The 17,401-nt window shown below is 37.3% G+C and overlaps 1 protein-coding gene across 7 annotated transcripts in view; it reads left to right on the top strand.

Moving 5' to 3' along the window:
* Positions 1 to 476: 476 nt before the first annotated feature.
* The window catches only part of LOC101494580 (uncharacterized), a 22,188-nt gene continuing 5,263 nt past the window's right edge, over positions 477 to 17,401 (top strand). For 2 of the 7 annotated variants that reach the window (XM_027331075.2, XM_027331072.2), the window contains exons 1-8: positions 477 to 583; positions 735 to 836; positions 2,703 to 2,761; positions 2,868 to 2,970; positions 4,035 to 4,220; positions 4,311 to 4,427; positions 6,183 to 6,460; positions 11,677 to 11,923. In XM_027331075.2, the coding sequence (XP_027186876.1) occupies positions 572 to 583; positions 735 to 836; positions 2,703 to 2,761; positions 2,868 to 2,970; positions 4,035 to 4,220; positions 4,311 to 4,427; positions 6,183 to 6,460; positions 11,677 to 11,923 (1,104 nt within the window). In that variant the 5' untranslated portion in view covers positions 477 to 571. The other 5 variants (XM_073364756.1, XM_027331076.2, XM_027331074.2 and 2 more) reach the window with 5 other exon arrangements.

Genomic DNA, 17,401 nt, shown 5'->3' with positions numbered 1-17,401 from the left:
TTTGGTAATAAATTACACGTGGAGTTGTATATAAATAAAAATTAAATGTACATTCACCATGGTCGACTCCTACATGTACATTAATCTCCCCATCTGTTTCGAACGGAGATCTCAAATACCAAAATTGTGCAAATGGGGATATAAGAGTTTAGACCCCAATGCCAAAAACCTCAAGTATCCACTTTTCCTCCTTTTATGATTTCATGTAGAATTTATTTTGAAAAATTCGAAGTCGATTCTTTTGTCAATAAAAATCGAATCATATCTTTATTCACTAGTACGAAGATGTATTGAAGTTTTAAAGTAATGTATAATGCAAAGTAGTACATTATTATTGCCTTAACTTCCATAACTGGGATTGTACTGAAAATGTGAAATATTTGCTTTTATAAATGCATATTAAATGGCCGGCAGTTTTTTAATTCAGTTTTTTAATTCCAATATTCAATGGCTATTGACACTGATGGTGATATCGCTTGATCTGCAGCCCATCGATGAAAAGAATATACTGGATTTTGTGGATCATTCATGCAGCATTCAAGTAAAATTTTCCTCTAACCAAGATATTGGCATGTCTGTAAAGGTATCGTGACTGTGTTTCAATGTGATACCAAGTTGATGTGCATAATGAGTGGCTAGCATTGATATGCTTGTGTAGGTATGCAAGTTTATAGCTGAAATGTTTTGTTGGCTTTTGTAGTATGTTTGATTTTTTCCCCAATCTTATGCTACAGGGAATGCTTCAACAACTTCAAGTGACATTTGATGCAAACATTTTATTGAATCTGTTGGAGTTTTATGGTTTTGTTACATCGTACAAATTTTATAATGAGAGGGTATGCGCCATTAATTTTATCTGCTTCCTGCTTTTAAAATTTTTATAATGAGATTTTAAGCTTTATCAATATGGGATTGTTATGTATTATTTACCTTTGTAACATAGATATGTGTGTGACTCTTACATGAAGTATTGGGTACAAGGCAATGCAAATTTACACTAAGTATTGGATATGTTAGAATATTAGAAAATATCTTATATTATCTTTTATATTATATTAGAGTGTCTTGAGTTATTTCCTAGGATCAATTTATAATCATAGAGATATCTTAGAATATCTCTCATTATTATTATGATATATTCCTAATTTAGGATTGAGTCTATGTTTCTCTATAAATAGAGATTAGTATTAAGTCTTTTGTAATCAAGTAAGCATTAAGCTATTATCAATAATGTTCAAACACTTATTATTTTCTCTGCTCATTTTCTCTAAAATCCCACAACTTCAACATGGTATCTAGAGTCTATTTCGATCCTCCTTGAACAATTTTTCCGTTGTTCCGCTGCCGAGTTCCCAACAGTTAGGGAATATAATCATAGTTTCTCTTTTCCAACATTCCAACACGTTTCACTCGTTTTCCATTCAATTCGCTACTGCTGCCACTATTTTTAGTAAATTTTCCTGTGAATAGCAGTCATCTCCAAATCAGATCATGCCTGAAAGCGCATCGCCAAAAGTCATCACACGCGCTCTCACACACTGCTAATCTCTCATGCGAGTAGATCTGCTGCCGTCTGCTGCCTGTCGTCGCTGCTGCCCCGTCTGCTACTGCCGCCGCTGCCGTCTGCTGCTGCTGTCTGCCGTCTCTGCTGGAAAAGTTTTCCGAAACAACCATTGTCTCTCCTGTTTTGGATGCATTTTCTCACTCCGCTGATCGATCATGGCTTCGTTTCATTAGAGTCGCGCTGCTTCCTCTTTGGTGTTTGTCATGCAATTTAGTTCTTACTAATAGATTATAACAGTGGCTTCTATTCACCGACGATCATTCCGGTGATGTCCCTTTTCCCGCAGATGAATCATATTAGTGATGACTTCTTTTTTCATTGATGATCATTCTTACAATGTCTTTTATTTTCATGACTCACACTCTAGCATGACAATTTGTTCCAGATGCACTGGCCCCATCTTTGTCCCAGATGTACTGGCCTTGCCTTTCTTTCCTTGAAGCACGCCTCTCCAATATTATTGGTTTGAAACTTCCAAATGCAGATTTTAAAAAAACGAACCTTGCTTTGTTCAATTGCTTGCCATGAATTTCTCTCAGGCTGATGATCATATCGGCTATCTGGCTAGGCTATATTTATAGCAATTTTCTCTGACTTCACCTGCATCTCTGAGTTGCTTTTCCATCCTTTTTATTATTTTGCAAGAGCAAAACATTATGTCTTGTAACAAGCTAAAACTTAGTAAGCTTTAGCTTGAGGGGGAGTGTTAGAATATTAGAAAATATCTTATAATATCTTTTATATTATATTAGAGTATCTTGAGTTATTTCCTAGGATCAATTTATAATCATAGAGATATGTTAGAATATCTCATTATTATTATGATATATTCCTAATTTAGGATTGAGTCTATGTTTCTTTATAAATAGAGATTAATATTAAATCTTTTGTAATCAAGTCAGCATTAAGCTATTATCAATAATATTCAAACCCTTATTATTTTCTCTCCTCCTTTTCTCTAAAATCCCACAACTTCAACATGATACATAAGAGTACACACTAGCCCTAACTTATACAGGAAGTAGGGAAACAAATCATGATAACAACTAAGAAATATAGGATCTAATTCATAGAGATGAGTGGAGATATTGTAGATATTTTCTAATTGTGTGAAGCTGTTATATCTGTCAAACTTCAGGTGCTGTTGTCATTGAATGGAATTGAAAATGACACGACTCGACTCTTATCCAAAGCAGAGTAAGCTATTCTTTGAGAATCACTACAGACATCACTATCATGTCATATCGTATCATATCATATCTTGAATAGTAGTTGTAACTAGTGGATTTCATCCAATCTGCAGATATGTTGGTGTGAACCATGGAAGAGTAGTGTGGGATGTTTCTGTATTTGGCGTTTCTGTTAACTTTCCATGGAGAAATACAGCATCAGAGTGTAGCAACATGGTAACTCCTCTATATACTTGACAAATGTATTGTATATGTCCATTATTATTTGATGACTTCAATCTATATTAAGTGTTTTATTTAACTTAGGGGCACTTATATTGGTGTGGTGTTGTGAAAAACAGTTAAACTGTTCATGCGTCATTTAGTATATTTTATTGGAGTTTGTTAAACATGTTAAATATTAGGATGATGTTTGTGACCTACTTTTTTGTGTGCCTTGTGATTGATTTTTTTAGGTGGTTAATCTTTCTAGCACAGGATTTGGTAACTTTTTTGTACCATGATTATTTACTTGTTTTTGTTGTATCTAGCTTTCTCTATTGTGGTGGCTTTATCATACTTTTTTAATAAAATCAGATTGACATGTGTTATAAATGTAAATTGATTTAAAGAGAAAGAAAATGAGAGAAAACTGTGTAGCTGAATAATTCTGTAAAAATTGATATTGAATATTCTAAATGGATTACAAGGGGTGATCTGCATTTATATGTAGAGATCAGTTTGTTACAAAGATATATGATTTAGCTAATTGACTTTAACTAACAGAAGATTCTAGAAGCTGAATCAGTTAGAACTCACAGCTGGCATAACTGCTTAATATGCTGATCTTATTTTTCATCCTATATACACTTGATACACTATATACACTTGATATGCTGATCTTATTTTTCTACTGGTAGGATATCTGGAGTAGGTGTAGGGATAGATATAATTTATTGTTCTTATCCCTATATCGAAGGGATTTTGATTGTAATCTTATTATACATAAGGCTGAGGGTTACTCCGATTTACCCCGTTTCTGTTATGTAAATATTTCGTATATAGCTTTCTGATTGCAATTCAAATTAGTTAGATATAGGTTCTTGCTCATATCTATAATCAAGAGATCTTGATTGTAATCTAATTGTTATAAATACACAAGGTTGAAAACTTGAAGGTTAATATCTCAAGCAATTCAAACCAACCTTATGCTCAAAGTTTTAATTTTTATATCACAATTTTTTTCTCAATTGTGCTTTTTTTTGCATTTTATTCTTCTAATTATATATTTTTCCTCTCAGGTAATTAAGTCAAGGTCTTTGTGCTTTAAGTCCAAAATTGGTCCTGAATCTTTTTTCTCAGTTGTCGGGGATCAACCTTACTTCCTGAAGAACTTTACAAATACAATATCCACATCTAAGGATTGTTTAGGTGTCCGACTACAAGATCTTTACAATTACATTGATGTTAAACTCAACGATTTAAAGGTCTGGTTCTTGATCCATACAATTTTTAGTGATTTATATGTTTGTAATCTATCCTGATACATGTAACCTTGGAATAGTTTCTTATTGCAGATCACGATTGTGAATTCTGACCAGTCACAAAAGCTTTCTATTCTTGAGAAATTTAGTGCTTCATTATTCATGGCTTTCTGTGTCATCCCTGATGAGTCCATTTTGAAGCAGTTAGAGGTGATTAGCAGATTATATATTGATTATACTTGCTATTTCTTTATTGACTTGATATGATTATGTTTCCAAATAGTAGATTCATAGTTGTGAGCCTTTAATCCCTAAAACTTTGTGATCTTTCAATTTCAAGTTCGATTTCAGTTCTTAACAAAAGGTAACCATAGTGTACCTTATCCAAGGCACAAGCTGCCAACTCAGTTTCATCTGTCCATTATTTCTATTTGATTATATTGAGGTGTCCCAAAGGAATGTTGTAGAACTAGCAATTAAGAAAGAAGAGAAACTTTGCTTTGAAAATGTGAGGTTTTATCATCATATTTTATTGGGCTAAATAAGTTTTTAGTCCCTATAAAGTTTCAAAATTTCGTTTTTAGTCCTTGTAAAAAAATCACATTTTCTAGTTCCTACAAAATTATTCTACAAGCTGTGTTAGTCCTTCTTTGGACGAAACATCCTTCAACTTTTAAATTTTTGAACGGTTTTTGTAAGTATGTTTATACCATTATTAAAACTTCATTCACACAATTTGAAATTTTTTTAAATTTAGATGAATTAAATATGAATTTTTTAAATGTCATACATTTAAGATAAAAGCACTGAAAATATGGACTTTTTATAGTGTTGTAAACGTTTCTGCAAAAAAAAATCATTCAAAAATATATGTTGATGTTCCAGCATGGACTAAAACTATTTGCATAACAATTTTGTAGGAACTAAAAAATGTGATTTTTTAATGGAGGAAAAGTGGGGGTAAGGAAACTTAGGCATGATGCAGAAGAGCACCTAGTTGGAGAAGAAGGAAGAGTGAGAAAGAGAAGGCTAATAAAGAAAAACACCTTAATGTAGAAAATGATAACTAATGGTGAAAATCTTTTGCAACCAATGTGGCCTGGTACTTATTAATTGTCATTAGCATATTTTTTTATGCGAAAAACCCATTTGTAGACAATGGGTTTGTGATGAAAGGGGATAAAACCAATGTCCATGTGTTGTTCCTTTCTAGAAGAGAAAATTCTTCTTGGGTAGCAGACAGTCATTTTGTGGAAGGCCTGTTTTACATTATTAGGTCCCAATTGAGTTGGAAGAGAAAATTCTTCTTGGGTAGCAGACAGTCATTTTAAATTGTACCCGAGGCAGTGCCATCAAAGAGACATTTATAACCTTTATGAGATGTGAAGTTGCCAAAAAAGACCCATTCTTTAGACCTGATATGCCTTTTGTTTTTGTTGTACGATAAAGAGGAAATTAGGTGTAGCCAAAGATACTTAATAAATTGTAATGCAATCTAGCGATTGATGAAATAATTTAGAAAAATGAATTTCTTAGTTGCGAGATGATTTAAGAAGTCCATTAATGTGATATACAGGTAAATAAAGTTTGTCCCCAAAACTTTTAGGATGAAAAGGCATGACCAATGACATCTAGGCCTAATTTAACGAGGTGTGTGTGTTTGCTATTGACTTCCCTAAATCATTTAGTTATTTCGCGAACGGCCGAAACTTCTCCCCCAATCAATTTGAAGTGCTTTGAGGAAATTATATAAATGCTATTCTACTATAGTTTTGAACTCGCCAAAAACAATAAATGCTTCACAATTGGATTTTGATAAATAGATCTAGGGTGGACATGATTAGGCACCACAGACTATATTGTATGATGGAAGGTATAATCTATTTACAGCTCACATATCTCCTACACAGGGTATTTTCTTTTTTTGTCTTCTCCCTTTTGATTAACAATTTTTTTTTATTCCAGGTTTATGTGCTCATAGAATCACTGAAAGCACACTTCTCCCCTTCAGTATATGGTGCATTCATTGAATTGGGCACTTATCTGGACTCACTGCTTGTAAGGGGTGAATCTGAATTGAACTGTGTTCATCCTCCTAATATTGTTTCGGATAAGTCGACATATTCTACTTTTGGTATATCCATTATTTCAAGACTAGGTTCAGTCGATCTAGAAGTTGACCTTGAAAATAGAGGAGATAACAGCTCTGTGCTCATGATTTCTATGCAAGATATTTATGTACGGTATGTTCTCAATTGTCTCTCTTTTGCATGCTTTGGACTATTTCCATTGTGATGTCAAAAATGCTTTTTGAAGAATCACTTCATATCCTCACCTTTTTATGTTGTAATTATTGAAACTTGCAATTTGTTTCCTGTGTATATTATGTTTGGTTGGACTGTTTTAGTAGATGTCATTTAGTATTTATTTTTGGTAAGAATACATGATTGTGGATAACAGATTTGTCTTTACAAGTTTTTACTGCACAGTCTCCATATGGCGTCATTTATTGAGTCGGGAGACTAGGATTTATCTGCATCTGCATTATCCGGTTGAAACTTGTTGGAATAAAATAAAAATAAAGGCTTCAATGGCTTAGGGTGACAATTGTTGGAGAAGACTTGTTTTATTGAAGAGTTGGTTCTCATGGTGGGAGTCACAAGAATGATAAGGCAAATGAATTAACTTCTTTCGAAGGAAAATACTACTAGGATGACAAAATTATAAGAGATTTTCTCTGTATTGATGTAGGAGAGAAGAACTGCTGTATTGCATTAAAATATGTGCAATGTTATTAGTATATGCACATGCTTAGTTCAGTTATATTGCAGTAAGTTATGTGCAATGTAATTAGTATATATATTGTAACATTTCAGTTTCATACGTTCTCTCAGCTTATCCCTCTACTTTTTACCGATTGTCGTCTTCCTTGGTTGTAGTTCATTAACTTCTAAAGCCATGCTCAAAATCTAAGATCTGTAGGAGTGTGTGCCACAACCTTTCGGTTTTTGCTCCTTCATTTATAAGACTAAATTTCCTCTTCAGATGGTACAATTCCCGGATGCGAGTCTCTTATCATCAACTATGTTGTCAATAGCCCCTTTTAGCGCCGCTAGCACGGCGGCATGTGGCAGTTGTTGGCCGCCCCCTCACGCAGCATACCCTCTCAGCATGGAGTAGCAGTTGTGGCAGCCGCATTGACAGCTGCTTTCACATCTTAGTTCGTGTGTTTTGCGGCGCTTTTGTTGCACGATAGGTTTGTGAAGAAGAAAGGGGGAAGGAAAATCCAAAAAAATATGGAAAATCTGGAATTTTTCACAATTTCTATTAGTATTCCTCCTCCCAAATCCTCTCCATATGCTTTTCTGACTATCTCTGCATTTCTATCCAACTCTTGCGTTTTCCGGCAAGGCAACTCTTGCATTTGTTGCCGGTAAGGCCAGCTCTTGTGTTTGCTACTAGTTTAGGCCAGCTCTAAGTCTTGGTTTGGGGCTGGAGTACTATTCATAATACACAAACTGTCTTTGTACTTCGACCTAAAATTTGCAAGTTTATACAGATCCTTTTTTATTTTTTTTCTCTCTCTTCATTCTGCAGGTTTATACAAATTGTTCTAGCTAAAATAATAATACGTTGTTATATATCAAAATTGTACAATATAAATGAAAAAGTATATATAACTTTTTTTATTCAAACACGATTTTACTTAGTAGACCCAATAGACCTAATAAAGAATAAACAAATATTTGATGCATCTATACGACCACTTACTGAGCCGTTAGAAGCCTCATTTCATATGAATGATCTTTGTAATTTGCACTATCTCCTCGGTCTTGGGGGTTGATTATACCTCTAAGCAATGTTGTCAAGATCGAGATCTTGATTAAGATTGGGAGGGGGAAGCAAGATCGCAACTAAGATTAGAAGATTCTACAAAAAAATTATGAAGGATCAGGAAGGGATAGCAAGATTGTAAAACACCAGATCGCAACTGAGTTTGGAAGATCCTACCCAATTGAAAATAATAAATAAAGCATATAGTGCATTAGTTCAAAGTCTTGATTAAAAAAATAGAACAACCAAGTCTGCAAAATAAACTCCTTGTTAGAATATTAAAAAATATTTTATAATATCTATTATGATAATATTAGAGTATTTTGAGTTATTTCCTATAATCAATTTATAGTTAAAGAGATATCTTATAATATCTCTCATTATTATTATGATTTGTTCCTGATTTAAGATTGAGTCAATGTTTCTCTATAAATAGAGATTAGTATTGAGTCTTTTGTAATCAAGTTAGCATAAAGTTATTATCAATAATATTCAAACTCCTATTATTTTCTCTCATTATTTTTTCTAAAATCCCACAACTTCAACATGGTATCTAAAGCCAATTTTGATCCTCCTTGAACGATCCCACCTCTATTCCATTGCCGAGTTCCTAACAGTTTTGGGATATAATCTTAGTTTCTTGTTTCCAATGTGATCATTCCTTTTTCAAACCACTGCTGTGAAACATTCCGAGACTGGTTTCACTTGTTTTCTTTTCAGTTCGCTACTGTCTTCGTCAACGTCACTGTTTACGATGACTTTTTCGGCAAAAGACCACTCCATCAGCTTCGTCTCTTCCAGATCAACCCACACCTCAAAGGGCGTTTCTGTAAGCCACCACACTTGCCTCATCGTCCACCGCCGCTAGATCCATGTCTTTGCGCTTCCCCGCGCGTGATGGTGCGTCTGACAACTGTTTAAGAGATAACGCTTTCATTGAACTCGCCTCGATTTCTTGGTTCTATATTTGCCATCGTATTCTAGTTTCGGACTACGGTTACACCTGCTACCTCAAAGACCTGCCGTTTGTTGCTATCTGCTGTCGCTGCTGAAAAAGTTTTTCGGCAAGTTTTCCGACACAACTGTTTCCATTGTGTGCATAATCTCTCAATTTACGCAACTCATATTTTTTAGCCAAAAGTTGCTCTCCGAATGCTCATGTGCCTCCAAGATCCGCTGTGTTTATTCCACGCATCGCCGCCAACAGCCTCAGGCTGAGGCGCGTCTGTCTGTCTTCCGGCACAATGTTTCAATCGTCTAGATTGAGTTTTCCTTCCTTGTCTCATATCTGCTCTGTTTTTTCTTTTGAGCCACATGTATACAGTTTGACAATTTGTCCTAGATACACTGGCCCCATCTTTGTCGAAGATGTATTGGACTTGCCTTTATCTCTCTGAAGCATGCCTCTCTCCTTGAAGCAAGTTCAAATTTAAATATTTTGAGTCTCTGATATTATTGGTTTGAAGCTTCCAAATGCAGTATTTTAGAAGGACGAATCTTGCTTTGTTTAATTGCTTGCCATAAATTTCTCTCAGGCTGATGATAAATTCGGCTATTTGACTAGGCTATATTTATAGAAATCTCTTCGACATCAACTGCATCCCTGAGTTGGCTTTCCATCCACTTTATTCTTTTGTAGAGCAATACATTGTTTTCTTGTAATAAGTTAAAGCTTATTAGAATAAGTTAAAGTTGAGGGAGGAGTGTTAGAATATTAGAAAATATCTTATATATCTATTATATTATATTAGAGTATCTGGAGTTATTTTCTATGATCAATTTATAATCATAGAGATATCTGAATATCTCTCATTATTATTATAATTTGTTCTTGATTTAGGATTGAGTCTATGTTTCTCTATAAATAGAGATTAGTATTGAGTTTTTTGTAATCAAGTTAGCATAAAGTTATTATAAAAAATATTTAAATCCTTATTATTTTCTCTCCTCCTTTTCTCTAAAATCTCACAACTTCAACACTACTGAAAGCTTAAACATAAAACAACTTAGTCTAAGAAAGAAAATACTTAAAGCCTAGTAGAATCATCACATATTCGTGATCGTGAGCAGCAGAGAGAAAGACTGAGGGAAACTTATGAGTTTAAATGAGTAATTTTTTTTTAAAAAAAAAGGGTTTTTTTACCCTTTAAAAGCAGTTGGGTCACGCATGACTTGGGTTCAAAATCTAAAACGGGCCTTACGATCTTTCTTTAACTCATGCAATTATGCGATCGTTCTCGATTATAATTTCCATCTTGCATGATCTTGCTTCATATGCGATTTTAAGTAGAATTTGGATCGTATGGGTTCGGTAAAATCGTAAAATCCGACGATTTAAATCGTGATTTTGATAATATTGCCTCCATGGGATTCTTCCTACATCAGCACAAGTACACCAAGGATTTAATCTCTTTGGCCTGTCTTTAGGCAGAACCTCAGGTGGATTCTCCTCTAGAGGTTAATGTTCAATATCGTCATGATGACGGTGATCTATTGCCCGATCCTCTTATTATTTTGTCAGCTCATGGGTAGTTTTAATTACTGAACTATTACACGCCTTTGCATCATTTGCAGTTCAACAAGTAAGTTAATTAATGCTCTCACCTCGCCACCGGCATTTGGGCTGTTGTTCCTGGCATAATTCAATACTTTAAAGACATCTCTCAATGAAGTCTATTCTTTCCCACTTGGTCAGTCCTTGAATTGATTGTTTATAGTGATGCTGATTGAGCATGATGTCTGGTACTCATAGTTCTGCATTGATTTCTATGCTGACAATATAAGTGTTATTCAAACTGCTGCCAATCTAATTTTTCATTAGCGCACAAAACATATTGAAGTGAATTGTCATTCTATTCAGGAGGTCTATGATGATCATGTTATCTGTCTACCTCATATCAACACCCAATTACAAATTGCGGATATTCTTACCAACATTGTGCCTCACCCGCACATTAGTAAATTGATGCTTCTTGACCAGCCACATCAATTTGAGGGGGTTGTTAGTCAGGGGTTGATGCGTTTCCTGTTATTGCTGAATAAAATAAGAAAAAGAGAGAGGTAGATGGAGGGGAGGAGAGGGAATATTTTTAAGTTTCTGCGTTTGGTTCGATTTTTAAGAGAGGAGGGAGTCAAAATCTCTCATAGAACTCATTTTGCTCTCCCTGTATTTTGGAGGGGAGGGGAGGGAACCAAAACAACATAAAAACCATTTAAAATCCCTCCCCTCCCCTTGACCAAAATACAAAACCATAAAAAATCTCTTTCGTCCCCTCCTCTCCATCGAATACCTGAATATACTGTTTTCATTCAAATAAAGAATCAGTATTGTCCTCACCTCATGTCTGTACATACAGCACACATCACTCAAACATTTACTTTATATGGTGTCCCTATAAGCAACGAGGAACATTATGTTGAATAATTGTACATGTTTTTCAATCAAGTGTTGATTTTTTCTTTCAACAAACCCATTCTGGTTGTGGTGTGTGAGCCCATGACATCTGATAAGAATATCATGTCAAGTAAATAATGATTGAAATTGGGAGCATGAATAAATTTAAATTTTTGTTGGGACATTGGAAATTACTGATGTCTGCTAAATAATTTTTTTTGCATTTTGTAGGTATGCTTCTGCTGATTTTGACGAGTTATTTATCAGCATGAAATCTTTGATGATCTGTGCTTATAAAGTTAAGGATGAAAAAGACGGATGTGTTGTGCTTTTATCAGGGAGTTTATCATCTCCTGGTGTTTCAGTCCCAGGACATTCTTTTCCTGAACCACGTATTGAATTTGATCAATATTCTGATGCAGCTATGTTGGCTGATGCATGTTTTTCAATGCACTATGAATCTCCTAGAACTGATTTAGTATGTCACAATTGTTTTATTTATCTAAATAATGCTGATATCCACTGCTACCCACACATTGTTGGACTGCTTGTCGGGTTCTTTCGTAGGTTGTCTGCATATAGTACCTGTTATGAGAAACCTGTTGAATATAAAGAGTATTGAGAGGCATATTATGAATAACCCGTGTGTTTCAACTACACAGCGGAATCTCTTTATATAGACACAGGGTATTAAATAACCCTAATTTACAGTAATGCTAACGGGCCAGAATACTTACATACTTACAGCCCATATATATTATTTACATTCTACTATAGTATTTAACACTCCCCCTCAAGCTGGAGCATATAAATCAAATGCACCTAGCTTGTTACATATATAACTAATTCTAGGACCTCGCAATGACTTTGTAAACACATCTGCTAACTGATCATTGGATTTGACAAAGCTGGTGATGATGTCACCTGATTCAATCTTTTCTCTAACAAAATGGCAGTCAATCTCAATATGCTTGGTCCTCTCATGAAAAACCGGATTCGAGGCAATGTGCAATGCAGCTTGATTATCACATATTAATGTCATTGTGCTAGTCTCTTCAAATTGAAGTTCTTTCAATAACTGTTTCAGCCAGATGAGTTCACATGTTACTAGTGCCATGGCCCTGTATTCTGCCTCAGCGCTGGATCTTGCTACAACATTTTGTTTCTTACTCTTCCAAGATATTAAATTTCCTCCTATGAGTACACAATACCCGGAAGTTGATCGTCTATCTATGGGTGAGCCTGCCCAATCAGCATCTGAGTAGCCAATTATTTGAGTATGTCCTCTGTCTTCATAAATGAGACCTTTTCCAGGTGCACTTTTGATGTATTTAAGAATCCGGATTACAGCATCCATATGTTCTTGGCAAGGAGAATTTAAGAACTGACTTACCACACTGACAGCAAAGGAAATGTCAGGACGAGTGACTGTGAGATAGTTTAATTTTCCAACCAATCTCCTATATCTTCCTGAATCTGATAGAGGCTCCCCCTGATTGGGTAGGAGTTTGACATTTGGATCCATAGGAGTATCAACTGACTTGGCATTTAGTAGGCCAGTTTCTTCAAGAATATCCATAGCATATTTTCTTTGTGAAATTACAAGGCCATCCTTGGATTGAGCTACTTCAATACCCAGAAAATAACGGAGTTTACCAAGGTCTTTAGTCTGAAATTTATTTGAGAGATGTTGTTTTAACTGGAGTATTCCTTGCTGATCACTACCAGTTATAACAATGTCATCCACGTAAACAATAAGATAGATGCACCCTTGAGCTGAGTGATGATAAAATACAGAGTGATCGGCTTCACTGCGGATCATACCAAATTCTTGTACTACCGAGCTGAATCTGCCAAACCAAGCTCTAGGAGACTGTTTAAGACCATAAAGGGACCTGTGTAGCCGACAAACCATGTTGGAAGACTCCCCCTGAGCAACAAATCCTGGTGGTTGCTCCATATACACTTCCTCTTCAAAATCACCGTGCAAAAAGGCATTTTTAATGTCAAGCTGATGGAGGGGCCAATGTCTAATTGCTGCAATGGAGAAAAATAGTCTGACAGATGCCATTTTGGCAACCGGTGAGAATGTGTCACTGTAATCCAACCCAAAAATCTGAGTATATCCCTTGGCTACCAAACGAGCCTTAAATCGATCAATCTTACCATCAGGACCAACCTTCACTGTATAAAGCCAACGACACCCGACTACCGACTTCCCATGAGGTAGAGGTACCAATTCCCAAGTACCACTGCTTTGTAGAGCACACATCTCATCAAGCATTGCTTGCCTCCACTCAGGGTGGGATAATGCTTCACCTGTAGTTTTAGGAATAGAAACAGAAGACAAGGAGGACAAGCAAGTGTAATGTAAAGGAGAAAGACGATGATAACACAAATCAATATAATGAGGAGATGGATTACGGGTGGTGCGAATATCCTTACGAAGAGCAATAGGAAGGTCAGGCTCAGGTGGCAGGGCCGGATCCGGATGTGGCGTCGGAGGAGAGTCTGTAATGGGAGCAGGAACCGGCACAACAGAGGATAAGCGACGACGCTGATATGTTTGTAGTGGTCGTGGAGGTTGGGGGGCAGACTCGGCAGGTTCGATAGGAATATGAGTGGGTGGGAGAGGGATAACTACTTGAGGAGGTTCGGGATTAATGTCCTGATAGGGCTCAGTAGCTATATGGGTAGGTTTAAAATATTGTACAGACTCGAAAAAGGTAACATCAGCTGATGTAACGTAGCGGTGTAGTGTGGGAGAATAACAACGGTAGCCTTTTTGGGACCGATGATAACCGAGAAAGACACACTTGAGTGACCGAGCTGACAATTTGTCCAAACCGGGGGATAAATTGTGAACAAAACATGTGGACCCAAAGACACGAGGTGGTAGTGGGTGAAGAGGTGTATGGGGAAAGAGGACCGAATGGGGGATATTGCCATCAAGGACAGAAGATGGCATACGGTTAATAAGGTAGCACGCCGTTAAGACTGCATCCCCCCAAAAACGGAATGGAACATTGCCATGGAGAAGCAAGGTTCGTGTGGTTTCAATGAGATGCCGATTTTTGCGTTCGGCTACCCCGTTTTGTTGAGGTGTATGAGGACATGAGGTTTGGTGTAAAATACCGTTGGAAGCCATAAAATTTTGAAATTGATGAGACAAATATTCTCGAGCATTATCACTTCTTAAGGTACGAATGGAAACTCCAAATTGGGTTTTAATTTCTTTATAAAATTGCTCAAAGATGGAAAACAATTCAGTTCTATTTTTCATTAAAAATAACCACGTACAACGAGAATAGTCATCAATAAAAGTAACAAAATACTTAGACTCTAAAGTAGACACAGTACGAGAGGGACCCCAAACATCAGAGTGAACTAAAGCAAAAGGAGAGGATACTCTTTTATTGACTCGATCGGGAAAGTTACTACGGGTGTGTTTCCCTAACTGACACGACTCACAATGTAAAGTAGATAACTTAGACAAACTAGGCACCAGTTTTTGTAGTTTGGTAAGACTTGGGTGTCCTAGCTGAGCATGGATAGTATGTGGGGACTCTGTGGCAGAGCACGTTTTGGATGTTGTAGAAAGGTAATAGAGGCCTTGTGACTCACATCCGACGCCAATCGTCCGTCCCGAATTCCGGTCCTGCAAGGTAACATTATCATTAGTGAACGTAATAATACAGTTATGAGATCGAGTCAATCGACTAACTGAAAGTAAATTAAAGGGGCATCCAGGTACATAGAGAACAGATGCAACTGAGATAGAAGGGAGAATGTGAACAGTGCCAACTCCTTGAGACCGGGTTTGAGTACCATTGGCAGAGGTTATAGTAGGTAAAAAACCAGATGTAGAAAGTGATGAAAAGAGACCTTTATTACCAGTAACATGATCAGACGCACCAGAATCAAGAACCCAAGGGCCGAGAGAAGATGAATGAGAGAGGTAAACAGATGAGTTACCAGTGTGTGCAACCGAAGTAGGAGAACTAGAGTTTGGATGACTCTGAACCCATCGGAGAAAATCTTCATAGTTTGCCGGGGAGCCTTGTGGAGATGGTGTAGTCTGAATAGTGGCAGAAGGATCAAGCTGAGTTGCATTTATTGAAGGCGAAGGCTTGCCATGCAACTTCCAACAGCGATCAATAGTGTGTCCAAGCCGATGACAATGCTCACATTTTGGACGAGGCTTAGAGCTGGATGGTCCTCCACGAGAACGTTGCTGATTATGTCTCTGAGATGCAAGAGCAGCAGTGTCACCCGGAACTGAAGTAATAGACTGCTCAACTGGATGTTTTGCTGGTACGCGAAGGAGGATCGCTGAAGTAGTAGACATATCCGGAACAGTAACAGACCCCAAAATTTGATCACGAGTTGCAGAGTACTCCTGGGGTAGGCCATAGAGTGCAAGAAGCATGAAGAATGTGCTGCGTTGATCCAACTCCTTCTTCTGTTCAACTGGATTACTTGCAGCAGGAGGGAGTAGCTCATTAAAGTCATGAAGTGCACTATGAACGGTGCCAAGATATGTAGAAATAGAGCCATCGAGTGACTTCGGAGTAATGATGTTCAACAAGCGGTGACAAACTCCATATAGACGTTGTGTGTCGTTAGTATAGAGTGACTTTGCTTGACTCCAAACCGATTCACACGTGAGATGCGGACGGAAGATCGGTTTGACATCTGGATGAAGTGTAGACTTAATGACACTACACAACTGAGCATCAATTTGACTCCATTTGGATGTTTCAATCACACTCACCTTATCAGGGTTTTGGGTGAGATGATCCTCGTAACCTTGACCACGTAGCCATAGTTTGATGTCGGCAGCCCAACTATCATAATTTGATCCATTCAATTTTTCAACAGAGAGAGGAGAGGTGATGTAGTTGGTGAAGATGCTCTTTGTTTCAGACTGGGACGCCATGGTCAGCACAGATTGTCAGAAAACGCGTCGGAACCGGGAAAACAGGGGCTGTTTGAACTGGAACTCGTATATCCGTAACTCGAAACTGAAAACTGAGGGCAGATATGGAAGCAGGGGGCCGAGGCGAGTGCGGTGGACGAAGCGGCACCGTGAACGGAGGCCGGACGCGCCGTCACGCGCGGCGGCAGTGGGCGGCGCGTGGATCTCACGCGCAAGAGGTCAGACGGCGCGTGTGGGCGCGTGAGGGCGCGTGAGGGCAGTTCTGATGATGCGGCTGAAGGGTTTTGGCCGATCTGGAGCGTAAGATGCTGCTGGAGTGGTCGTTCGTCGAAAAAACTCGTCAAAAACAGTGACGGCAGCGATGATAAGGCGTGAACGGCTGAACAAAAGTTGAAGAATCAGCGTATCAACAGCAGAGGGGGAAAACCGGAGTTGAGAACACGGTTTACCGAAGAAAATTATTCACCGGAGACAGTGGGTCGACCGGGTAGTTGACGATTAGGGTTGTCTCTCAATTGGCTCTAGATACCATGTTGAATATAAAGAGTATTGAGAGGCATATATTATGAATAACCCGTGTGTTTCAACTACACAGCGGAATCTCTTTATATAGACACAGGGTATTAAATAACCCTAATTTACTTTATTACATATCATGTAAATAGGGATAATATCTCCCATATTTATTTTTGTATTCATTGCCTTGAGCCTATATAAAACAGACTCCGTTGTGTAGTTCAGACACACGGTTTCACCATATGTCTCTCTCATTTTCTCTTATTCAACATGGTATCTAGAGCCTATTAAGAGAGACAACCCTATACCGTGATTACCCCGGGACCCACTGTCCTTCAGTGAGATTTTTTTTTCAGTAAACCGTGTCTCAATTCCGGTTTACCCTTCTTTGTCGCTTTTTCGTTCATTTTTTTCTCCACTGTTCATCGCGCGGTACTGTTCATCGAAAAAAAAAAAAAAAAAATTCCGCCACTTTTTCGCTGCTGGTTTTTTTTTAACTAC

The sequence above is a fragment of the Cicer arietinum genome, unplaced genomic scaffold (assembly GCF_000331145.2).
Source record: "Cicer arietinum cultivar CDC Frontier isolate Library 1 unplaced genomic scaffold, Cicar.CDCFrontier_v2.0 Ca_scaffold_5776_v2.0, whole genome shotgun sequence".
Classification (NCBI taxonomy): domain Eukaryota; kingdom Viridiplantae; phylum Streptophyta; class Magnoliopsida; order Fabales; family Fabaceae; genus Cicer; species Cicer arietinum.
Note: the sequence above shows the minus strand (reverse complement) of the source record. Positions and strands in the feature narration are given on the sequence as shown.